Source organism: Achroia grisella, unplaced genomic scaffold (genome assembly GCF_030625045.1).
Source record: "Achroia grisella isolate CSIRO2021 unplaced genomic scaffold, CSIRO_AGI_Agris_v1 utg2906, whole genome shotgun sequence".
NCBI lineage: Eukaryota > Metazoa > Arthropoda > Insecta > Lepidoptera > Pyralidae > Achroia > Achroia grisella.
The window spans coordinates 207,890-235,053 of NW_026712780.1; the positions used below are offsets into that span (position 1 = coordinate 207,890).

Here is a 27,164-nt window from a genome sequence, read left to right on the forward strand (position 1 = left end):
GTCTATGCCGCAGATAATATGCCAAATTGGATAATTGGCTACTTGTCTTGTTGTCTAGGAGGGTAACGTGCTTCACGATTACAATAATATCAGAAGATTGACTCGCAACATAAGGTACATCGGTTACTCCTACTTTTACATCCCTATTGTTTTTGGATATTAAAAATACTACAATGGAATAGGATATCTTATATATAACTAATACTTTGAACCAAAACACGTCTTACAGATACGCTGATTGGCAGCTGAAATATGTCCCTTTTGGTTTGTTGCATAAATTTTCATTTATGTTAATTATTAACCGCTTCATTACAAAAATTATTTCAAAGTCATCACATCAATTCGCCACAACCTTTTTAGTAGTTACTTTAGTATAATATACTTGTTCAAAATAAAAATGTTTCCACTTACTATTGATAGATTGGTAGATTACTTGTACTTCTAATATATTTGACATAAATAGGTATAATAAATACATCTAATTAAATTCAAATATTTTATTAGATATGTAAAATTATAGATTCATGTCTGTACGTGGTATCTCTGAAATTATTTGTATAAATAGAAGGTTCAATAGACAAATTATCATTTGACTAATAACCGGAATTGTCCATTTTACCGTAACACTAACAACATAGAACAGCGACATGAATGGAGTCGAACATTCGTAAAGATGTATGTTAACTGTCACTGTTAGACCAAAGACAATAGGCGTAAATGTCGCCTCTAGCGTATACTTGAGATAAATATGTTGTTATTCTAAATATAATTGGGGACTTTATCCACTATCCATGTAACTAGGTATAAGACATTTCGCTATTGCTTTTTTCGAATAAAAATTTAGTTTGAACAAAAATTTTTGATAGGTATTTTTGTTGTTAATAAATAATTATTAATAAAATGTACTGTATACTGCGGCGCTATCCGCTTAAATTTGTATAAAAATTATTCTATATACCTAATTATCTAGGAAATGTTTTTTTACATTGTACCAAATTAAATCCACTTTAAAAATTTGATCATCCCATTTATTAGTCTCTAACCATCTTTAAATAATAATAACACACGGGCTTCTGCTATAGATAGGTAAGATAACAATAGAAATATAGATACATTTTTTTTATTATAAACATATAAAATGTAATACAAATATCTGTATCGAGCGGGGAATTAAACCGGCAACCATTGGAAGGCAATGTGCTAAACCATAGATCACCCGGGGTAGTCAAAATGTTTGAAATATATTTGTTAATCTATTAAATATGGATAAAAAATTATTATCCATCGAATAATTATGACGTATAAAGCTAACAAATTAAAGTCCTATTTACATATCTAACGTGTTTAGAAAGTTTAATTACACTGCTTGTGTTTACATGTATACCTATTTGCAAATAACCCCTTAATTATAGGCCAATTAAGTGAAGAACCAAAAGATAATATATTGCTATAAATATATTGTTAACTAATCATACAAAAATAAATGTCAAAAATGCAGTAAATTGTTGTAGTTCTCAAGTTATTTGTAAATGGTACGGTGGAACTTTGTAAGGCTTGCTCATACACGCATAGCTGATACTAATAGCTGTGTAATATTTTCATATCTGTGTATAGTATCCTGATTTTAAATTTAGAAATTGAATCCATAAAATTGAAATAAATGGCCGATCAATTATCCTTATGACAATGTAGTTAAATGTAGATGATGTCTTGGCAACATTTTTTGGTGGATTGCCAAGCCCGAATATGCGGACATAATAATTTCGACATCTTTAAAAATAATCATAATAACATCCAATAAATAATGTTTTTTTTTATTTTCTACAATAATAAAATTATTAATAAATAAAAAAACAGTCATATCTAATTTTATATGTACCTAAGCTGTTTGCTTTCCTTTTTTGTTTTTTCTTCTAGCTAGAAAATATTTGCATATTGTAATATACAGTATATTATACAAATATTATATAAATTGTATAGTATACAATTGGCAAATATTTTCTAGCTAGAAGAATAAACAAAAAGTAAAAACTTTCGTTTTAAAATATAACGTGAACGCGTTTGATTATTCATTTCACCAGCAATATTTCAATCGATTAATACCGTCCTGTTCCCTTGGATTTAATGAATAATAATCTGGCATAAATTAGCAACAAACTTAAAACATTATGAAGACAACAACCCGATGCTTTAGGGCTCGATTATTCATCGATATCGATGATGACGGCGCTATCGATATTATAAACCATCGAGTATAGTAGCGGCATCATTTTCAACTTATTGAGATGTTATTATGTAAACCTACAATTATCCTTAAATACTAGCATAACGTGTTATAACGCTGATCATTTGTAAGTACGGTATCACACTTTACATGTAGGAATCAATGAGTGGTCAACACAATTTGGTCGTATTTCCCAGAGTCTCGCATTATGGTGCCTCGGGGACTATCAAAATTATCGTTTTTAAACTAGCCTCAATCATGCAGTTGTAATGTATTTTAAATATGCTAAGCCGTTGGTTCATTAAACGCGGCCTCTTTCATCTCGTCGGATGCCGTCAGATCGCGCCATTGTTTCTCGTTGATGTCATTTTTGATTCGTATTGTAGTTATTGAACGTAACAAGAAAATGATAGACCTAATAATAAACTGCTTATGAGAAAAGTTTTGACATATATCACCGTATGCTTTTTCGTATTTAGTTATGTATAATGTTCTAATATTTCCACGAAATATGTAACATTTATATCTAAAATCCAGACTTAGTTTTTACTATCTTAAGTTATTACATAGGTATTTAATTTATTACTTTATTTTATACAACATATGTAATTTAGTTTTCACTTTATAAGATTATTAACTTGATAAAACTCTAATTTGTAAAATCTAACAAAAATTTACTAGGCTGATTTATTGATTTTTACAGTACCGTTCCTTCTTAGTGGTGTAAAACGTATTGCGAGCTATGTGCCTATAAGTGCTGGGAAGAGCCGAGTGGTCGCCCGCCCACTATCATGTAAATTGCGAATGTTACTTCTGCTGTGACGTACAATTTATTGGTCTGTATTAAACAATAATAAATTTATGACCAATTAAATACAGTAATTGTGCCATTACGTTCCTATCACATTACATACTAATACAACAAATTATAGATCATTGTATTCTAGCGCCACCTACCACCGTTTGTATCCTGTTACTCTGTTAATTTTGATTCATGTAATTTATCTGGTGCAATAAAGAATATATTTATAAAATAAATAAATTATAGCTGTTCTATATGTATAGCCACATCTGTTTTGAGTCCCATTTGACTTCAGAATATGCCAGAATTTTTGCAAATAACAATGAGTGTCTTCTCGTCCTGACACGAATTGTTACTCAACATAATAACTCGGTTTGGAGGACTCCAACTGGACACTGCCCTCACAATTAGGCCCAAGTCAAAGTCGAATTTAGACAGTTGTAAAATCGAAAGTGGGAGCCAGTCGGTCTCAGCCGGGTGTCGAGTTAATCGCACTTTAATAGCGGCGGCGATCTACAAAGAGAATGCGCCCGCGCCGTCGCCCGGCTCCAGGATAGGGTTGATAACAAATATAAAGTTGAAGAGTGTTTGAACGCGCTAATTTCGAAAACTAAATTGAAAAATATGGTAAAATTTTATTGTCTCAGTGCTTCAAAAGATTTCTCGCTTATTTGATATAAGTAGATGAAGTTAGGCTGATCAGCTATTCATTATGTATATTGCAAACCAAAGGAAATTGAAATAGAATTATAAGTAATTAAAATCCAATGAAAGTAATAAAAAAGTTTTAAATATCAGCCAGTAATATCATATTTAATAGTTAATAATTATTTAACTGTAATGTAACAAACATCCTAATATTATTAAATTTAGAATGTGATGTTCCAGAATCAGCGTAGCCCACTTACTTAAAAAAATCCTGTCTTAATCATTATAAGATCATCAAAATAGAAAAAGTATATTTCTTTACTTAGTAGTTTCGGGTGATTGATTAGTCTGTCTGTTCAGTAGTTAGTTTCTATTTTTATATAGGTAGGTAACAATATTTATTTAACAGATGACGACATGAAACTGAATAAAAGATGTCGGTATTATATAAATAAAGAAGAAAAGATATAAAAACAATGAATCAAAATCATTTGCAACTGAAATAAACATTTACAAGAACTCAGAGATGACAACCCTACAATTACATTGGAACGTCGTGCTTATGAATGAGAATCATTCATATAAAATACTTACGATTAGAAATGTTTGGAGTTTTAACATTACGAATAGTTGAATACCAGTAGTTGAATATTCTTCTACTCCGTTGAACAACAAAGATTTGTGTTGTTGCACATCAAATTATTAAGAAATCTTAATTATAATAATTTCACTCACCAGTTATATTAAATAAAATATTAGCACTTGATTATGGACATAGCAAGTCACAACACTTGCCATTCAAGTGCTAAGAGTCACAATAATGATGACAATGAAAACAAAACCTGTGACTGTGGTCAAAAATCTAATAACAAAATATTCATGTAGGTCAGTTTAATCGCTCATATTAAATTTTTTTCCTTACCACTACAGTACCGTTCTAAGGATTGCGTAAACCTATGTATTATTATTCATCAAAATGAAATTTACAAACACACTAAAATATTTATAATAATAAAAAATGTTTTTATCAAGGTAGGTGTATTTATAAACAATTAGGGGAACTATATTAAAATAATGTATTTAACGTTTCTTTAATTTAATTACTTTTACGTAATTAATTTACCTGGATGATTGTAAAAAGACATCTGCGTGTGTCGTCTTAGTCTCACCTATTTCAGCAGCTTGCTTTGTAAGCTATGTTTCGCTTGTAGGGTGCGATTAGGTAGTGAAATTACAGGATAAGACACATGACATATTAGTTTTCTGGAATGAAACGGGTGAGGGGTATCACTGTGGTGCTGTTCATATATATAGGCGACATTTATTACTTACCATCAGTTTGACAGTCAACATCTGTGCCATTCCAATTACATAAAAAATAATTACTTAAGCTTTAACAAAGTTAGTAAAAAATATTTAAGATGCACGTGACGATTTAGAGCAGACAAGTGTTAGTAGTATTTATTACAATTATAAAGAGAACTGTTTGGACAAGAAAATTATTATGAAAACATTTGTCTACGAAAACAAAAGTGTGTGAACAAATAACACAAAGACAATATGAAATTACATTAACTAATTACCGACTCCAGCCCTTGGTGTTCAGTAAAATTTCCGGTTCGGTTATTTTTAAAGTTTCACACTAGAGTGCATACTTGAATAACTACTTTTATGAGTGGAAGAATTATTAAGTAGTTTTACTCATAAATACATAGTTTTTATTTTGACCACTGCGACTATCAGACTCATGTTCCATCAACAAATTATAAAAATAAAAGTTAACAAGCATATTTTGTACTACAAAAAAGTTCTACTTCTTACTACAACAGTAGTGTCCAAATACCTATTGTGCAGGATCAATACTGAAGTAAATTTATTCAGTTTTAACATGTAGGTATGCGTACAAAGAATACAGTAGAATTAGAAATCTCCACATTTTAGACGGTTGAAAACCAAAGACATATATCTAAGTCATGTGATATACTTATATTTCACATTTAATATTGCGTTGTAATAAAATATGTAAACTGTGCCAAGCCTATAGAAATATATATAACATTTTAGAGTAAAATGGATTAAAAGTAAAATGGACAAACAGTTTCATACAAAATTATTGTGTGCCTTGTGACGTAAGCCCGCGATAGAGGACTATCATTTAATTTTTTTAGTCTGCTAAATTCGTTCAACTCACCATTCCAAATTCAAATATCCGTAAACTCGTTCTCTTTTTAAAATCTCATCTAGCATTATTTTTAATTTCCCGCTAAGTCGACTAACACCCGCTGGTCGTCATAACCAGACAGTACGTGACCGCGGCACTCTTTGATATCGAGCCTTTTTTCTCCCACCATTTACACTTTTTTCTTTATGTTTTCTTTAATTCATTTTTGTTATTGGCCACAATATTAGGCGGCTACTGGGCAAAGCGCAAAGGGCTGTTATAATTTAGTTTTATTTATGCAAAATAAAAGTGATATCGCCGTAAAGATTTATTATAAGGATGCGGGGTGGCCGCTTTTGTGTAACGTACAATTAAGACCACTGGTTTTCGATTTGTTATGGCAGATATTTTTAAACAGTATTCAGATCAGTTAAAAGTTATAGTTTTTTCGTAGGTAGATAGTTGGGTTTTATTAATAAATTTGTGATAATTAGCGCTGATGTCTTTTTAATTAGTACAGGTACTCAATGGAGTTACTATTGATGATTCCAGTCTTTTTATCCCTAAGTAAGTGTATTATGTTTTCTGTGGTATGCGTCAGCATAAAAAAGGAGAGTATAATTTTAATATAAGGTATTATTTATTTAAATATGTGGACAATATTTTAAAATCTATCTGAATGTGTGACTGAGTAAGTAAGGAAATTGCCGACGGCACTGCGCCGCAGTGTCCGAAACTGAATATTTGTCGAGAAGAGCTGTTGCTTACCTCCACATAATATATTCTGGTGTATATAATTAAAAAATGTAGTTTGAATTAAACTTAATAAATTAATGTTTGTTTTTTCAAATATTGTAATTGTTATGTTATTTACATTTTATACTCGTACAGCCCTTAACGCTAAGAAAGTTTTCTAAATGAAATTAAATGTAAATGAATTTCCTATTGGAATGTTCATTATTTTTTTGTATGTAAATATAGATCTTTAAAAAGTAATAATATACAAATAATAAAAATAAGCGGAGGCTAACCTTTTTTCTAGTCCTAAGTTATGCTATTTTCATACATTATTAAATTAACAAACTCAAAAATTTCAGTAAAATAATCATGAATATATACAGGAGCCGTAACTGGACTATTTTTTTTTTTCTCTTTATTTTTTTTGGGATTTTTGTGCACATAGTGTGACGATGACAATCCCATCGTACCTATACTAAATAACAAAAATAAACTAAAAAACTTAATCTAATATGATACCATCCAGAACAATAACTTGGCTGCATCGGAAGCTGGTTCTGCCAATAGTTCATGAAATACTCCTACGTCTAACCTATTTAACATTAAAGCTTGGATGGTATATTCTCTTTTATATGCGTTACGAACACATTCCATTAAAATTTGATGCAGATCTTCTTTTCCACAAGCTTCACAATTAGGGGATATCACTTTTTTCATTAAATAAGCAAATTTATTTAATGGAATGTGTCCGGAACGCAGTCTATTCGCAATAACAATGAGCTGCCTATTAATCTTTGTGAGTGCGAACCATGGAATACGAGGAGGCTAACTGGACTAAGTTTCACTGTTTTATTACAGAGCTCCTATTAATACGTCCAACTTCAATAGACCAGCTCATTATTGCCGTTATATTATATTAAGTATTTTAAAAAATTAATTCATAAAATTCTGCTAATGCGACTGGCACCGTGGCACGCTATAGAATGATATTTATTCGCAATAATGTTGATGTTAAAGAAACACTAATAAATGCACTAAATGTAGAGACACTAGATTAGCCAGAGATAAATTAAGATTTTATGAAAAAGAACCCTTCATTATCAGAATGAGACTGTAGAAAGGCATATTGAACTATATATCTACACATTCACAATATTAAACGTATATACTTATGTTCTTTTCACTCTACCAAAGAGATTCTAAGACAGTTAGAGTTTCTATAATCAATTACGAAAATAGTCTAGCGAAATAGCACTTAGTACTCACTGCTTAACCTGTAAGAGATGTGGCATAATGATAGACAAATATTTCAATAGCTAACGTAAATAAATTAACTAACAGACACGCTAAAGATAATAATCTAAAGATAATAATCGTAATAGTCGTGATAAATTACTTTCTTCTATAACAAAACCGTTTACATTATCACATAAAAAAAAAAAAAAAAATCGTAATAGTCGCTTTCTTCCATAACAAAATTACATTTGCAAAACAAAGCGAATACTCATCTCCTACTTGAAAGCCTATGAGCAATGGTGTCCATGGCGAGGCTGGGTGGGGTGTGCGGGTGAGACGGCAAAGGTGTGAGCAGGAGGAATATAGCGGTCGGCACAAAGCGGCAGACGCCAAAGGCGGCGGCGTCCGCTAATTGGAGAGCGCGGCGGCTTCAAAGGTCGCCGCCGCTACAACGTTTATATTAGGCAGGTAGACTGCGCCCGCGCAGCGATTGATTAATTTCACCGCGAGATCCGCGCTAGGCAATTAGTATGCTTTTGTTGTGTGAGGTCACTTGATACGCTTTTTGATAGATTCGAGTATCATTGGTGCAATATACTCGAGGACATATCGAGCTTCAGTGTGGTAAGCAACTCAAAATAAACTATTCATATTTTTTTTTTTCTAATTGGAATGGCGAACAAGCTGGTGGACTACTTGATGGTAAGTGATAAACTCGCTTATTATATATGAAAAATACCAAGGACATCACGTTATCATGTGATGCAACTTAGGAGTACTAAAATGCTCCATATATAAGACCTACATTTTATGTAATTTCACTACCTTGTCTCCAAGTAAGCTGCAGCTACAATAGATGATACTGAGGAACCCCCGTAGACGACTTTTTACCCAGTCAGTTTATGTACAATGAATAAATCTTTATTTATTGTACAGAACTATTTATATAGTATTAATGTAATAGTATTTTCAATTTGTAGATGAAGATAATTGTGCAAAATGAGAACGCATTGTCAACGAAGACTCTCAAGTCCACCTCTACGAAGGTCCACTGAAAACTACCGTTGCGGTCATTTCCTGATTAATTTGCCACCATAGACTTAACTTCACTGGTGCCCGGACACCATGCCATAAGCACATCTTGGATCACAATTCCAACATTATAAAAGCCTATCGACCTATTATTAATGGCATACTTGACAATAATTTGTATAGGTCTATATACCAACATCCCGATTTCTGAAGTGCCTTCAGTCTTTATCGATTTTCAGGTTCAGCTTTGTGTCCATAACAAAACCAGCATATAAATCTACCTGCCCAGAACTATTTTTATATAGATACTGCATTGCATTGCATATTCAGACCCACACATGGATACAATATAATTGTTTCCACGCGTGGGTCTGTGTAGGTTTTAAATTATTACATTAGCTACATGCCATTATTTTCCTTTTTAAACATATTTCAATGCAACTTTTCTTAACTAACCTTATTATATATCACATCTAAATAAAAATATAATAAGACTAGTTATGCCTGCGGTTTCGCTCGCTTGAAATTTATAGCCTATGTGTTATTCTGATGTATTAGCTATATTACTGTAAAGTTTCAACAAAATCCGTTCACTAGTTTCTGCGTGAAAGAGTAATAAACATTTATCCATACTCACAAACCTTCGCATTTATAATATTAATAATAATAATAAGATATGTCCTAAATAAATAATATACATTTAAGACGCTTTATTTAAAAATGTTAAATTGATCAATTAAGTAAATTAAATAATTTTAGTGTAATACGTAGGTTACACTGTTTTATTTACAGAATCCAGAAAGTAGGTAATTGAGTAGGTAGTGTTTTTTTAAGGACCGATAGTAATTGATTTACGGCTAGCTGAAATTACATAGGTATTTGTTTTGTTACATTAAATGTAAGTATAGTTGATGATAATTATCAACATTATTAATTTAAAAACGTTATAAGAGTGGGAACTATTCTTACGAGATTCTTATAAGAATAACTTACGTTAAAAATAATTAGTATGCTATATTATGCTGTTAAAAAGTTGCAACGTGAATGTAGAGTAGATATATAATCAATAGTTTACGTAAGTACATGTTACACGTGTAAGTCAAAGTAAGTAGGTATCTATATGTAAATGGGATGTTATTCAAATTGATGATCATCAAGAACGCGATCATGCCAAGACACAAATTGGCTCTTAAGTAGATGATACTTAAGGGAATATATGTATAATTTTATACAGATAGTGATCTATAAATTTTCAATATATAAGTAGGTGTTGTTTTTGTTTAGGTAACTAGAATGGCAAACTAGCTGACCACTGATAAGTGGCAACCGTCGCCTATAGGTATACCTATAGGTTAGGTATAGGTTCACCGAATATGTTCTACCGATCCGTATCCGTATCCCCCTTTGTACCATCCATCCATGCGCTGAAATTCTGGATTATAACATCATTCCTCCATACTCTGTTATTTCACTGCCAAACCCCACTCTTCAATCGAAGTATATTTTAGAAAGCAAGCTATTTGATAGATGAAAATTATTTTTTAAATTTATGTTCGTAAAGATGCACCCGCCTCTGCTCATGGTAGGTGTAATACCTTGCCAGACAATCAGTAAAGGAATTTTTTATGGATGATAATGGAATGGTTTTTCCGTCTGCGCTAACGGTTTACGCTGGCGGGGCACCAGTGGAGGATGATAAGATGAGCATGAGGTCAGGTCAGTTAGCCAACCGTGACAAATTCACTGAGAATTTATCACGATGGTTTCCAGGGGGAACCGCGTGGTCAGGTCAACCTAACATGGTACATTGCTAGTAATGGTGTTATCAATCCACATTACTAACAATCCAATCCCCCCCCCCCCCCCCTCCAGTAAAGGATTAAATCAGGTCACTTAGCGACTTCACGAGAAATCCACGATGGTTTCATAGAGCAACCCTTGACGCTTACGCTTGGTGTTAGGACCAAGAATTACTAATAATTCATCCTCTCAATAAAGGTACGTATTATTACCTATAGGACACAAACTACAAAAATTAAATATTAATAAATAAATGTGTCCACAATCTGGATGTTTCGATACAACCTAGTTTTCAAGTCTATTGACTTGAAAACTAGGTATATATATTTAAGATCATCGAAAAAAAATCATGTACATATCTTTATTAATAAAGAAGTTATAGATTTATGAGATTATCAAAGAAATTGTAGAAATAGTAAATATTATTCTGGTTGAAAAATACAATTACTTTATAATTTATGTAGTCGGTGTGAATTTTATCACTTATCATTTAAATGAGGTTAATAATAATTATACAGATTACCCACACTGGGTTAATAATTATGCTGACAATCTACTAAGTAATTTTCATCTTGTACCACAATTCAGTGTTACTTTCACGCTTAACCCAAATATTACAGACAGGGAAACATTACCCGGGGCTCAACTCACGGAAGTCAGTCGAACCAGTCTCACTACAAAGGTGTACAAACGCTCAGAAACAAGCGTATAACTCAGTTGTGAGCCACAAAGAGTACCGCTCCATTGTACCCACCTACCCCCATTTACACCATCATCCGTGAACTGTTGACACTAAGTCCGATTTCGTACCGATTTGACACGGCTTCTCTCATCTAACTCACCGACTTACGGTTACATGCCTTGTCATTCATATGCAAAGGGGCTAAGGTTTAAAATAGCCTGTTCTGGTGACCGGAATAAGTTGATGAGGATTTCCTTTCGGAGCTTTTGATATGATTTGAAGTTAGAGACAATGATTGCTTTACCAATAAAGTATTCTATGTCAGATGGAGACACTATAAAATAATGCATTGTCGGAGTTCATTAATTTCTGTAACACTGAAGAAAATAATTTTCAGATTTTGTTTCAAACAAATTGACTTGCAACAAAATTATCATAAAACCAGAATTATGTTTTGGTATTGATTAATTGAAAAAATAATTAATAAAATGTTTAACAAAGGCAAAGTCTGCTAGGGCAGGTAAATCTATTAAAAAATGTGGAATATAAAAATATTGCATTACCTAGGTATTCCAAAACATTTTTTTTATAATTCTAATTTAGAATGCTTTTTAAAACTACTTGAAAACAATTATATTATCAGTGACATTAAGCATAATGAAAAAAAATATTGTGACCATAATGAATATACTGAATATTATAAACCTATTAATGTAGGTATGCCCTAACAAGATCAGTTGAACACTGTTTAAACCACCAAAGCGGTTCTAATTCATAATGAGCGGTTACCAAGTATCAAAATAAAATGAGAGCACAATAAGAACAAGAGATCATCTAGATAGCGATGGAGGGCGATGAAATGGCTTAATCTAAGGCTCACGGTAACCATGGATGTATAACAACATTAGGATGAGCAGGAAATTATAATATATCGTCCAACGGAAGAGATATAGACATTATTATAATCTGTATTACAAGAACAATATTCAAGAAAGTGAAGTTTTTACTGTTAATGAATGAATGATAACCGTCGCTAATATTCAACATCAGGGACATTATAGAATTTACTGTGTAGCTCGAATTCGATTATGAGATAGTAATCATTTCAGTGACTTTATTTTATAATGGTAATAATAATAAACATGTTTAACTATAACTACCGAAAAAAAATCTTTCGTAATATTCTCCATATGTAATATACGAAAGTCACGAGTCGAAAGTCGAATTTTGTAGATGAACCTATACCTGTACCTGAAAAAAAAACCTAATTGAACTTTTAAAAATGTAGAATAAAGAAGCTGAGTGTACCTAAATATATATATAAAGATAATTTATCGCATTAGATATACATTTTATACGTCTATCAAATGAAAAATTTAATTGGAAAGAAAGGGACTTATTAAGCTTATTAGTCTTGGTTTGTCGTTACTATGAAGTATAAATATATCAATATAAGACGTAATAAATACATCACGTGTCATCTACGGCGGACCGTTTGTTAAATTAGCAAGTCAAATACCGGCGAATCATAATATCGATATTAAAAATCACACCTCGAGCCAAGTGCGAAGGCTTTTTGAGCACGATCCTGAACCGGTTCACGCGGCATATGTTCGCCGGTGGTCGATCGGAACTAATTGTGAGGCATTAACCTTATTATTCCCCGCCCGCATCACTTGCACATCTTATGCATTCTTCAGTATGAATACTTGAAGTATTCAGGCTAGTTTTTAAAACGATTTTTTTGTGGTCCTATTATAATATGGTCGGTTAATACGCGCACCGGTTAGGTCGATTTCATTAAATATGAATAATGTAGTTGTGCTACGCAAGGATGGCTGGCTCATCTCCACTGTTTGTAGAGTTAGGTACAGTATTATAATGTAAAGAAAGAAAAATGTAGAAATAACAATCATTTACAGTCATCCTGAAGACTAAATTATTTTAGTTCCACATTTTTTAAATTATAAAGTCAACAGTCTTGAAATTGTCTCAAATTATCACTGAAGAGAAACAACTGAAGTAATATGAAATAAAATTGTATGTAGAGTCTTTGTACTTAGGTATAATTAGGTACTAGAGGGGTAATTGCTATGGTAGATGGTATTATATATTTATATTCGATTAAAAAAATATGACATAAATAAATCAAATGTAATAAAAAAAATATATATATTATCATTATTACCTACACTAAAATTTAACCAAATCTGAATAATAACTAGTTTTTGTTTTTAAATAGAATAGATTTAATTCCTATGCTCAGTTAATAATAACAGTTTCTACTCTTCTTTCGGATCACACATCCGAAATTTTTTACTTTAGGCAGATTTTATGGTACTTACCTATCAGACTGGTATATATATATTATGAAACGTCAATATCATATAGTCATTTCATAACGTTAAATTTATGGAGTTTAACTTGATTAATCAACCTTTAATAGCACCCCATTAAAGGTTATTTCGAATCAACCAAACTCGTACTGGTCACAAATTCCATACATTATTGCCAGATGTAAACCTCTGAAACCGTACGGTACTGAAAGTCACATAAAATCGCACTGGGACCAATGGCACAGTGTTTAATTAACCCCGGTCTAATAATACTCAATGCGAGTTACCCAAGTTACGAAGTTGAGATGAGGATATATCGATAAAATTGTATCGATGAAATTTATTTTTATCAGGGCTAAGAGGATTGGGTGGTTGTTAGTACCTAATAGTGATGGTAGCCCTTTTACTAACAACATAACATTGGAATAAGATAGGTAATATTTTAAGACTCTATTAAAAGTTCAAGTAAATAAATTAATTAAGTTGAATTGAATAGGTAGACCTTTATGAGGTCTTGCTTGGAAAGTATAGTAGTGAATTCCTAGTGAATTCGCCACAATGCCGGTGGCCCAATAGACGTGGCTTCATGCTCATCCTGTTATCCTTCCCTGATGCCTAACATATTGTACTGCCATTGTAATATCGTCCATTAAAAATATACTATATCTATAATATTTCGTCAAGATCGGCGAGTTTTGAAAAATTTATTATGGGACTTAAAAACTTAAAAATTCTTCAGTTTTGAAGTCAATAGGTAAACTAAATTATTGATTGCCTTTGGTGTACGTAATTATAATGAATAGTCGATTATTATTTATGTACGATATCGACTAAGACGATGTAGATAATATTTTTTAAACCTACTAATTTTCCTATCGATACTTTATCGATACCAACAAAGAGTTGACTCGCGACGTCGATTAGTCAACTCTGGATTAGAACAACAATGGTCTATTTAAAGCGGTCGATAGCCACCGCCCGTACCGATCGCGATGTATCAAGTATCGAGCAAATCGGCTATTTATTGTGTCGAGTGGTGATTCGACTTTGTTGGTATAGTATATCTATGTGTATTCGATCAACTATAGTGAAGTAATATCTATAGAAAACATATATTGGTATTTTAATATTGATTGAAAACCTGTAGGTATATATTTTTTGCGTTATTTTTCATGAACACTGACTGAGATGCTGCAGATCCCTTTAGAATGAACAGTAATTTAAAAATGCAATTCTTTTTTATTTTTTTATTCGGGAGTTTGCACTATTGTCAAGTGCTTTGGATCTGTAGCACTGCGACCTACATAGATCTGTTGTACACTGCTTTTAGAAAATAAATTTATAAAGCTGTCTTAATTTAGTAGGTGAATAATTAAGTAGGTAGACATTGAGTTAGAAGAACTGGCGAGAAATTTAACTACTGTTTTCAAACAACTTCTTTTAAAGTCAGTCTAATTGAGGGTAAAATTCTAATCGTAATCGTAATTATTTAGAATCCCGTACATGAACCACTAATACCATGCCGTTTTATCATTTGAGTATTTGAGGCTTTGCGCAATAAATATATTTTATTAAGTTTTAAATTTATTAAAAGGCAATTCCATAAATCCTTTGGTATTAGAGTAAAGCTTCATATCTCCATAAAAGACCATTGATAAGGGTATTCAATTTACAATTTAAATAATATTGAAAGTAAAGATACGACGCATTCATTCATTCATTGAATTGATTAAAGAAATATTGTTACTCAATATTCATTTTTGCATAGACTATGTTGAATTTTATTAAATAAAAATTAAATTAACCTTTATTATTGTCCAATTAGATGTCTACTGTTAGTTCCAAATTCAAATGTTCACAATATATTTTTATTATAAATAAAAAAGTAATTGAACTGAATATGATAAATAACCAATAGGTAGATAGTACCTATAATAAAATTCCGTCAAGCAGTCAGTGAAAGCGCAGAGTGCGAATTTTCACAACAGTTTATCATTTTCGCTTATTTAGCTCTAATTGAAATCATAAAGTAATTCGCAAACTATTAGCCTGTCAAATATTTAAATTGCCACGCAGCTTCCTCGTCTTAAATTGAATGCGGTTTGTGTTATAAAGTGCAACGCAATACCGACTGCGGTTGAGTTGCGTTTTGACTTTGTGTCAATCTCCCCGCTGGTACTGACTTATCTTTGTATAATATACCTAGTAGAAATAGCGATTATAACTAGTAACTATTAAAATTAACAACAAAATATAAACATTTAGTATTACATACAATTATAATTAACGGGAGAATGGTAACATTTTGACACGGTATTTGCAACGCAACAGAAAAGAGATATTGATAAGCAGATTTTTAAAATGATTATTTTCTTATATAGTACCAGGCTGTCGTAGATAAGGCTATTCAAGTCACATCAATAGTTTCACCTACAGCAGTCTGGCGCAATCGTATTATCTATACATCTATTAAATATTACATATAAATAAAATTGGAGTGTCTGTTTGTAATATTGAAATAACAGTTTTTTATTACATGCATATGAATATAAATACGGTACATATACACCAAAAAACGCCTTTTTACAATTTGTCTATCTGTCTGTCGGTCTGATTGTTCCGGCTAATCTCTGAAATGGCTGGACCGATTTTAACGGGAATTTTTTTGGCAGGTAGCTAATGTAATAACGAGTAACTAAGGCTACTTTTATTTTAGAAAAAATATTTTATTTTAGAAAATAATGTTAAATTCCACGCGGATGATGTCGCGGGAACAGCTAGTATACCTAATATATTTTCAATCATTAAAAGTAAATATTTAATATTAAATAAATATTATGATAAAACAATTAAAACGAATATTGTATAGCAAAAAGTTTATGTTTATGATCACATAATTTTACAAAATATTGGATACACACAGAAGTAGAGACCTACGAGTATAATAAATGCGTTTTGGCTCCCAAAGACAGTAAGGTAATGTAATATGAAAATAATTGTTTATATAATTGAGAATAAGATATATTATTTTAATGTAGGGATAACTCTATACAAATTACTTGTAATATCTATTGAAACTATATTATTATATACAACTCTCTATAAAATTTTCTTCTACACAAAAAAACGGCATATAGATTACAAATAAAAATTTTACATTCAAGTAAATCACAAAATATATTTGGTTGTTCGGAAATGGTAAGAAAATCTTTCATTGCCATATTAGGTGTAATTTCATTTGAATTGAATTCTCCCGCTTTTATAGTCGTTGGAAATGAACGAATTGTTGAGTTTCATATGAATGTTTACAGTAAAATCAACAGAAATTACTATAAACATACTTCAACGTTTTTAATTCGTCTTATCACCATTGGTTAATAATAATGTCAGTGGTCCGCCATTGTTCCGAGTTAACCAATGAAAGCCGACCCAGCTAGTGTCACGTTTGTAAACATAATTCAATTAAGTAGTTTACCCACACAGCCGTGTTACAATTCGCTTATCACATGTTATCGCAGTCGACAACTACAACCAATATGCTTTATCGATTGTAAACAACATAGGTAAGTCATTTACGATGTGCATAATCTGACCAAAGCGAATGGCATATCGATTATCGAGAATCGATTTAATAAATGGAACATATAGTTGATTTAACACAGTACCTACCTTAATGAATTATTATTTTATTTTACATTAATTTATTATTATATTTCAAATGTACCTACAGCTGTTTTCGTATTTTTAATATTGACATTTTGGGGGGGAAGGTAATTGTAAGTAATGTGGACTGATAACCCTATTGCTAGTAATGTCAGGTTGACCTCCACGCGGTTCATCCTGGGAAGCATCGTAATAAATTCCTAGTGGATGGGCTAACTGACCTGACCTATCTCCTCCACTGGTGCCCTACCACCGTAAACCGTTAGCGCAAGTGGGTGAACCGGTATGATTATAATTATCATCATTAAAAAATATGCATATTACTCTTTTTTTATGTAGAGTGTTTATATATAGTATATACCTATATAAAACAAACCAAAGATACTTCATTAAATATCCCTTACCTAAAATAAAATTTGGCTCCACCCATTAGGATAAGACAAAAATATGGGGTGTCGTACGATTTTTATCGGCAACCAATTAAATTAGGTCGCACACCTGACCCCAAAAACTTACAAACCCCCACGGTAACGCATAATTTTGGGCGATTCGGTGGAGGCACAAAGGGAGAATAAAAAATCAATCGATTGTGTTAAGCGATTAACTTATCTGAATCAATATCTAAAGGTGCGTTCCTACTGAACGAAGTTTGTAATAAAAATTTTATTTACAATGTTATATTTTTCGTAATATCCGATTGGGGGATTTACTGAAGGGTGACAGAAATAAAAATGTTATTCTTAGGTTTCTTTAACGGATGAGTTTCTTTTACACTTTATTATTTAAGTAACAAATTATATTACAGAATTACTATTTCAAAGTAATTAATAAATAATTGTAATCTATAAACGTATGAGTAATATAATAAAAGCTGTGAGTGGTAATTTTATGTTTTTTTTTAATATTGTATACCTACCTAATATGTATTATTTTGTCATTGTTTGTTTTCCTAAATACATTAAAAAAAACAAGAGAAAAGTTGAGAATATAAGTAGTACCTACTTATATTCAACCTTTTCTCTTGTCTCTTCTCTTACCATGAGAAGATATAAGTTAAGTTATATCGAATCTCACATTCTGCAAGAAGGAAATTTTAGGTAAAATAGCGGGGTTACCCATGAAACTGGATAGTCTAGATTCTAGATAATTAGGAATATTTTCCGCATGTAAAATAATAATTATTCACTTGTGACATCTAGTATCACAGTAGTGTAAAAATCTGAAACCTGACTCATTTGTATGCGTATCAGCGAACATCGGTCTGACTCGCATCACGTCAATTTAAACAAAATAACAGACTACAAAGGCCCCGGCGGTTTATTTACAAAAACAGGCCTATAATTCGACACTCGGGGTGTCCAAATGTGGGGGTTATTAACTAATGACCGCTGCCGATGCTATTATGTATACGATAGAAAGGTGTGCGCTTTTTATCGATTGTCTTAATTTAGAGCGTCGCCGTTGTCTTTAAAACTTATAGATACTTGTATTAGCTGCGTCCTTATTCGCGTGGATTTTTATTGTTAATAAATCCATTACCAAAACTAATATATTTTCTGTATTAAATACTATTCATATATCACAATTTATGCAAATTTCTATAATTAATTGAGATATCATATTACCTATAGATTATAATGTAGTAAACACCCAGTATTAAATTAAATAGGATCTTTTGTTCAATCTGGAAAGAATAAATGTGTAGTAACAACATACCTATAGTAGTGTAGATATATTATAAATTACATTCCGCAGCGATTAAAAATTGGTGAACAAAATTTATTTCTCAATACCTACTAATTGACTTAAAATATTTTAGATTATAATTCGCATTAAGTCGTGAAGTTATTTTTTTATTTCAGCTTATGATATTTATATTCAATACGGTTGTAATTATTCCGCCAATCAATTATTTTAATATAGATATCACTTTAGGTAGGTATAGATTTATTGTACCAGTTTATATAGAATAATGTTCTCAAATTTATATAAGAAATTGAAATAGGTATGTAACTATGGTATATAACTCAATCTGTTTACATAAAATATTCAAAGTTAATATAAATGAATAAATATTCAAAATTATGTTATAAAATTTATTAATAAAATATAGTTTCAGCCCTTTTATACCTATAAAATAATAATAATAGAGGAATACCGTTTTATTTTGAAACTCAAGGGACGCATCTTTTTTAGTTGAACGAATATTATCTTCCAAAAACCTTTCAGTGTATAACACAGATGGATGCCAGATAAGATGTTATAGATGTCCGGATAATATAATTAAATTAACAGAGGTCAACTTCACCTGGCTCTTTCCAATAGTATGTGATGGATAAGGACCGATAGACGCACCTTGCCTTTTAAAAGTTTATGCCGGCTTTTGTTTGAGGAATTAAGATAATTAATGCTTAAAGTAATGGAGGTGTAGAAATACATATAACATTTAATAGGTATAGTTTTATGTTCTTTGCGTGGCTTTTTTATGAAGATTAATTATGTAGGTAGGTAGATATATCATAACATTTATAACAGTATGAGTGCGAAGTAGGCCTAGTACAACTTTTTTCAAATAAATAGCGTGTGTTTTGTATTATATAAAAAGTAACAAAAACTTTAGGTAGGTACTTATTTATTCTTACTTAATATAATCATTCATGACGATTGCCATTTTATTTTAGGTATATGTATTTAATTTGTAGTACCTACGTGCTAAATGTAAACTACCTACTCATATATCTATCTATATTTTATTAGAAAGTCTAAGTATATAGATCTCTGTGTATGGTCTAAAATCTATAAATTATAGCCCAAACCCTAAATAAAATAAATGTTATATTACCTAACAATTATTAATCTGGACACAATTCCAACAAACGCTAGTTTCTGTTATGAAGAGAAATATTTAATGAGACTTACGACCTCATTATTAACAATGAGTTTCTAAAGGATTACTAACCTATAAAATCGGGTTAATCTTTACATGGTCCTTTTTGGATACCATCGCGGTTAATTCTTCAAGATTTTACAGCAAATTACAGCAAAAGCAAAAAATTCCAACAATTCATCACATTGTCACAGTTTCAAGCAAATACTAAGTATTGGCCTCCTTTGCAAATTAAAAGGATCGCTTCAAATTATTATGTAGTAGCATAAAAGATATTATTACTACAAAACCAAATTAATATAATGTCTCCCCGTTGCTTGCCGATTTAAACCATTCAATGTAAGTTAGTTAGTCAGCAATTTTTGAATGATGCCTAATAGCATAGTGTGCGACTGGCCTTTTACAGCGGGTGCCTTTGCCTCAGAGTTTTTTTTCATAATGGGGGTAATAAAAACGTGTGCATTTCTGACACCTTTGCGGACCCCACGCAGGTTGGTACGTCATTTGCGGCATAATAGAATATAATAATTCTGTTGCCGACTGCCGACTTTGTGAGTTAAGCCTTTGATTGGTTGTTAAATTTCATTTATATTTATTCATGGCGTGATAATTGAATAAATCATAATCGAAGTTGCATTTTATTCATTAACATTTTAGATATAAATATTATTCTAATAAATCGTTAATGATAAATTTTATTTAATTTTATATTACCTATTTATGTTTAAAAAATACAAGAAAAGTTCCACATGTATTTAAACAAAATCCACATTATATATTTTATATTATAAGTATATTAAAAAAAATAAGTTTATACCTACATGTACACTATTAAATAGGTAAAGGTGTATACGAACGACCTATGTGGTGTAGCGCTTTACTACCGTTTTACTTCCGATTGTCACGGGTTCAATTCCTCGTACGGTGCTACTTTGTATTTATGAGTATACCTAGTTGTTTTTATTGGACTGTGTGTTAACCATTTTTTTTTATTTGATGATAATGGAATGGTGTGCTCGCCTGCGCTAACGGTTTACGCTGGCGGGGCACCAGCGGAGGATGATAAGATGAACATGAGATCAGGTCAGTTAGCCCGTCGTGACAAATTCGCCAGGAATTTAGCACGATGGTTTCCAGGGGAAACCACGTGGAGGTCAACCTGACATGTGATACATTGTTAGCAATGGGGTCATGAGTCCACATTACTAACAATTCCATTCCCCCCGGGTGTTAACCATTATGTATTTAAAAACAATAGAATTTAAGTATTTATGTCAATTGTCGAGTAGGTCCCAATATCACAAGCTCTGCGTAGCTAGGGGCTAGATGGCGCTGTATGATTTGTCTAGGCTTATTATTATTATAGGTTACAGCTATATAAATATATAAAATCTTAAGATACTGCTTAAGAGGATAAATTTTACATAGTGCTTTAATATATAAATAAAATTAATATCTACTAGGAAAGTACTAAGGTACTACTTATGTAATTTAAAATGTTTATTTATCAACGCACAGCTGAAATACTGCTGGGTTTATTGACATGAAATTTTGTATTGTACATATTTGTATATGAATTTCGTATAGTACCTATGTAACCTAATTAAAAAAAAAGATAAACATATATATATATATATATATGATAAGCATACATATGATAGCATATTTTATGAAAATTTTATGTCGATTCGTTGGCTCTATAGAGCTGTATACTATATATACCTACCGATGAGTAATAAAATTACGCAAGTGCATAATGCATTGCCCATTGTGTGGTAGATTCTATTAAAAAATCGTCACAACACGATAACGTCGTGGTATTCACATAAATGTCACATAACAGAATAATAACCCGCTTTAAAAGACACATTTGAAAAGTTTTGGAGGGAAAAATATTGTAACAATGAATTAGTATAGCTTTTATTTATACACATACCTAGCTGTGTAAGTACAGCTTGACACAAAATAGATAGGTTTCGTTGGAATAGGCATTCCTGGCAGTCATGTTCAACCTTCAGGAATCGACTTATAAAAGAATAGTGTTCATCCTTGATTAGGTGTGATGATAAAATAAATATAACCGATATAGTCAGTAGCCTATAAAGTATAAATTAATATTATACAGACAAAAGACTTGACTTTATTTTGTATGTGTCTAATAGATATACCTACAATAAAAATACTATTTTAAAAATTATTTCTTTGTATCGAAAGCTACTACTATCCGAATACCTTTGATTGTGTGTGATTGACAATTAAAAAAAATATATATATTCATACCATAACTACACATGTTTCGAACTTGGGACTAGTTACTGGAATTTATATACAAATGCTTGATGTTCATAATAAAGATGTATGTCATTTGAAATACAAAAAAAAAATGGATGGCTACCTATCAAACGTTAATGTACTAATATCTAATGTCCCGCAGAGCAGCCAGGGATGTTGAAAAAACATTATTTCCGTTCATAAACAAGAAATGACTTCCTCAATCAAGCGGTTATGCCCATAGGTGCTGCAATGACAAATGGATGTTTGGCGCTTATACATTTCAATCTTGTAGCATATGGAGCACATCAGAACCTTTGGAACAGAACCGCGTCGACGTTATATTCGATTTCAAACCCCATTGTTAACTGCCGTGATGTCTTCTTTTGTGCCAGCAACAATAGGTTTTTTTGCAAAGTTCGTGTAAATTACACTCGCATAGTCAATTTAATATTTTTTTTAAAAGGACCCAAGAATGACTGCGTGTAACTTTAGGGTCATTAAAAGCTCATTGATTTGATTATGTTATTAAGTGGTTAATTTTTATAAATGTGGTTAGTTAAGGATTTGAAAGCGTTAACTCAAGGCTTATTATATTGCTTTATTTTATGTTTTATTCATAAATGTAGTCAGTAAAAAAGTTAGTATATTATTTTCTAGAAAGATTTTGTTTAGACTAATTTTACAAAAACATATTCTAGAAATCGAAACTACAATACCTACTTTCGTAATTAATAATCACTAAAATATTTTATTTATACAATTGATACTTAAGACCAATTTTTAGACTGTTATTTTATCATTAAAAAAATGTAGCAAGTACAAGTAGATAATTAAATTTAATATTTTTTCATCTAATTCTGGCTATATGCAAGCGTCTAGTTATTACTGTAATTATATATGTATATTCGTAGTTACATACATATTTATAACTATTTAAATTAATGATATTTGAATAGCCCACAGTCATCAAATACGTATTAACCATAGATCTCATGTAGTTTAGGTATGGCTTTGCTAATGATGTTTGGAGTGTAAAAAAATATAAGTAGGTAATGAAACATCTGTAAATTACTTTCTAACCTACAACATACTTTTTAATAACTATAAATATAATCTACCTGTTAATAAAACTTAAATACTTAAGTAAATATTTATAACAAAAAAAATACTAGATAATATAAAAAAAGCATAGGTAACATGAACTTATTCTGATTTGATGTTTGATTGAACGAGTGATCTCAATAATTGCTGGTGGCACTGGTTAGAATTGTAAATTATTTTAAAATACTATATTCCAGTTATCGGATGAGGGGAATTGCATATACCAAGATAAGATTAGTATCAAATCAAATGAGATACATAACTGTAGTCTCAAAATTTAAAATTATTTTAATGATGAACGTCGCATTTGTAGAGGAAGTCTAAAGGTACATTACGCTACAGCCAATAGGAGCGCTGCATCAATGAAAAATGTTTTTGAAAGTTTCAGTTTTCTCTTCAGTAGATAGGTCGAAGTCAGTTAGGTGTATCATTGTGAGATTCATCAAGAGTTACCCGCGATGGTTTGAACCTCCATGTTACTTAGGTATATATAGGCAGTAGGCACCTATTACAAAAATACGGCCATTATTTCCCATTAGGTACTAATTAATAATCTGCTTTTCATAATACTAGGTATTGTACAGACTTATTGTAAATATTAATGTAAGCTAATAGTACCTGATATCTAATATCTAAATATAAGCTGTAGATAATAATAATTAAAAGTCTATCCTGAGCGTTGTTTGACTTCTGATAGAATATTAGAGATTCAGAATTCTAATATTCTATTATAACGAAGTTGCAAAATGTATCGTGTCACTAGGATGCCAACAAGAACTGTTAATTATAGGTATTGTTACATAATGACACGAATGATACAATCACATAAAGAATACAGAGTGATTGAGTATTAATTAGTGCTATTAATAGCATAAACACCTCATTAGTGTCGCATTTATTTAATCGGTTGCTTATATCCCTAGATCAATTTGTCACCAAGCATAGAGCACGATTTCCCTGTATTGTTTTTATTAGATACGTAGATATATAAGTAGTTATTTAAGTAGGTAGGTATACAGAATACATATGTGTATTTTTTAAATTTAGTTGTCTTAGTAAGTGATTTTAATTGATTTTGTACGTAAATAATTCTATTTTCTTCATATTAAAGTAGTATAAGTAGTTGTCAAAAACGATTTTCTTTTATTTTAAATATCTACTATTATCTACTAAATTAAGTACCTAACTTACATTCAGTGATTAGATATATAAGTTTTAGAGGTTAAAAGGTGGGTGGAGGTGTTAGAGGTCATTGCATTTTACATATTAACCAAATTAAAAATATTGCTTATTACTACACTTTTTGCCGTTGTAGGAGTTTTATAGTACGTAATTAGAAATAAGCGGATAGTAGGTATTCATAAAGATATTGTAGGTAACTATTATATAGGTACCTAAGAGACATAAAAAAATTCCTTTATTTTAGACAGATACATTATAAGTGAAACTAGCACATTGTTAGAGTTCATTAACATTTTTACTATGTATAGGTACATGATTCTATAATAGAATATTAGAATTCTGAATCTCTAATATTCTATCAGAAGTCAAACAACGCTCAGGATAGACTTTTAATTATTATTATCTACAGCTTATATTTAGATATTAGATATCAGGTACTATTAGCTTACATTAATATTTACAATAAGTCTGTACAATACCTAGTATTATGAAAAGCAGATTATTAATTAGTACCTAATGGGAAATAATGGCCGTATTTTTGTAATAGGTGCCTATATATAAGTAACATGGAGGTTCAAACCATCGCGGGTAACTCTTGATGAATCTCACAATGATACACCTAACTGACTTCGTTTTCATCCTATAATCCTCCGCTGGTAACCCGCCAGCCAGTTATAGCATTATTTCATTCTCCACCAGCGATTCCCCGTTAGATAGTGCAGGCGGGTGCAATATTCTTTATTCATATTTAATAAAACTATTGCCTCATTCAAGTGCAGGCATCTATCATCCATTAAAAACCAAAAATACTTTTCTACCTAGTGTATGGTTGTGATAACCTGATAACGGTAGAATTAGATAATAGATTGGATGAGACGTTCTTGACTTATGAATTAATATGAATAGTAGATCTATTTGTGTAATTCGAGAATAATTACTAATGTCTTATTGTTAGTAGTAGTTAGTAGGATGTTCTGCTTGTTCTCATCATTTTATTTTCTTATAAGATTCATATACATATCATATACCTAGGTATATTAGGTAGTTAACTACCTAATTAAGTAGGTAAACAGACATATCTATATTATGTAATAATAACTATATGTAAATGATATTTACCTATTTATAACATAGGTATAGGTAGTAGGTACTTAAACCAAGCTAATGTATGAACAGTTAGTTGAATTTACTTAGGTACTTTTTTGAAGTGGATAAGTAGATAAAATCTAAAATAATAACAAATAAAAATTTTTTTACTAACGTGTAATTTATTCTTGAAGTATCTACCTACGGTTCACTAACATAACTATAAGAAAATGTAGGTAGTATCAGTCTTGTGTTTACCTCTAAATCTAATTTAATAACAAAATAAAACTTACCTCCATTGTCAGCATTGTTAGCTTCAAAAGTTTTGCTCGTCATGTGGAACAGAGCATCCAGGGGAGTGTGGGGCGCGGTAGAGCCCTGCTGCGAAGCTCTCCGCGGCTCCGAGCAGCAGTCTGATGCTGATGAGGACCGCTCCGAAGCTGAATCACAGCATTCCGCTGGCGCCATATCCCTCGGCCTCAAAAGACCCAAAGCTGCCAGTCTCCATCGCTCTCCGTCTAATAAAGCAGCACCAGCCAAGCGCTGTAGCCGCTGCAATCTTTCAAATCCAGACGCGTCCCAGGGTCGAACTATGCGCGGAGGTGTACGCGGGCTATGCGATAAAATGTCCAAAATAGAAAAACTTTTCACACCTTCCCCTCGCCGTTCCTCGGCTGGCTCCGAAGCCATCTTCAGCCGTTTTAAGGGTCTAAAGTAGTCGTGGGGTGACGGTGACCGCGAAGGTGCCGGTGACGGTCGCCCAACACTAATATCGTCTTCAGAACAACTATGTCCAGACATAGACTCCTCCTCCATCGTTCAGTTCACAAATCCATCACACAACAGTCACAGTTTAGTACGAAGTGTTCCGCCGGTTGTGTTTATCTCACAAAACATCAAGCTAACACAAAATACGGTTAACGGATCGACGCGCCTCGCTCAACTGACGTGGCTGTGACAGCCCTGGTACGGGCGGTGAATGTAGGCGTGGCCCATTAACGTCGACGAATCAGAACGCTTCATTTTATTATTGTGAAGCTGTGATTGGTCGTTGGTGGATCGCTAGGTGCGTCGAGTTGTCACACTCTACGCTCCAATAAAACCTTTTAATCCGGCCCTGGATTGGGGGGCGAGATTCGTGGTGTGATTAATTTAGCTCGCCGTGGGGCAAAGTGCGGTGTGTGGCGCGGCTGGTGTGGGGAGGGAGGCGCTCTGTTAATTACCGGGATGAAGACGCGACTCTAACTACTTGCTCCATTATTTAGCGTCGATAAGGTCGACGTTTGTCACTAGAGAAATTGCCACTTTCCTT

At 31.8% G+C, this 27,164-nt stretch overlaps 1 protein-coding gene across 1 annotated transcript in view; it reads right to left on the reverse strand.

Moving 5' to 3' along the window:
• Positions 1 to 26,781, reverse strand: part of LOC131843234 (homeobox protein BarH-like 1b) — a 67,103-nt gene extending 40,322 nt beyond the window's left edge. Inside the window, exon 1 of the mRNA XM_059191842.1 lies at positions 26,146 to 26,781. Coding sequence (XP_059047825.1) covers positions 26,146 to 26,668 — 523 coding nt within the window. The 5' untranslated portion in view covers positions 26,669 to 26,781. The remainder of the gene's footprint in view (positions 1 to 26,145) is intronic.
• Between the last annotated feature and the right edge of the window lie 383 nt (positions 26,782 to 27,164).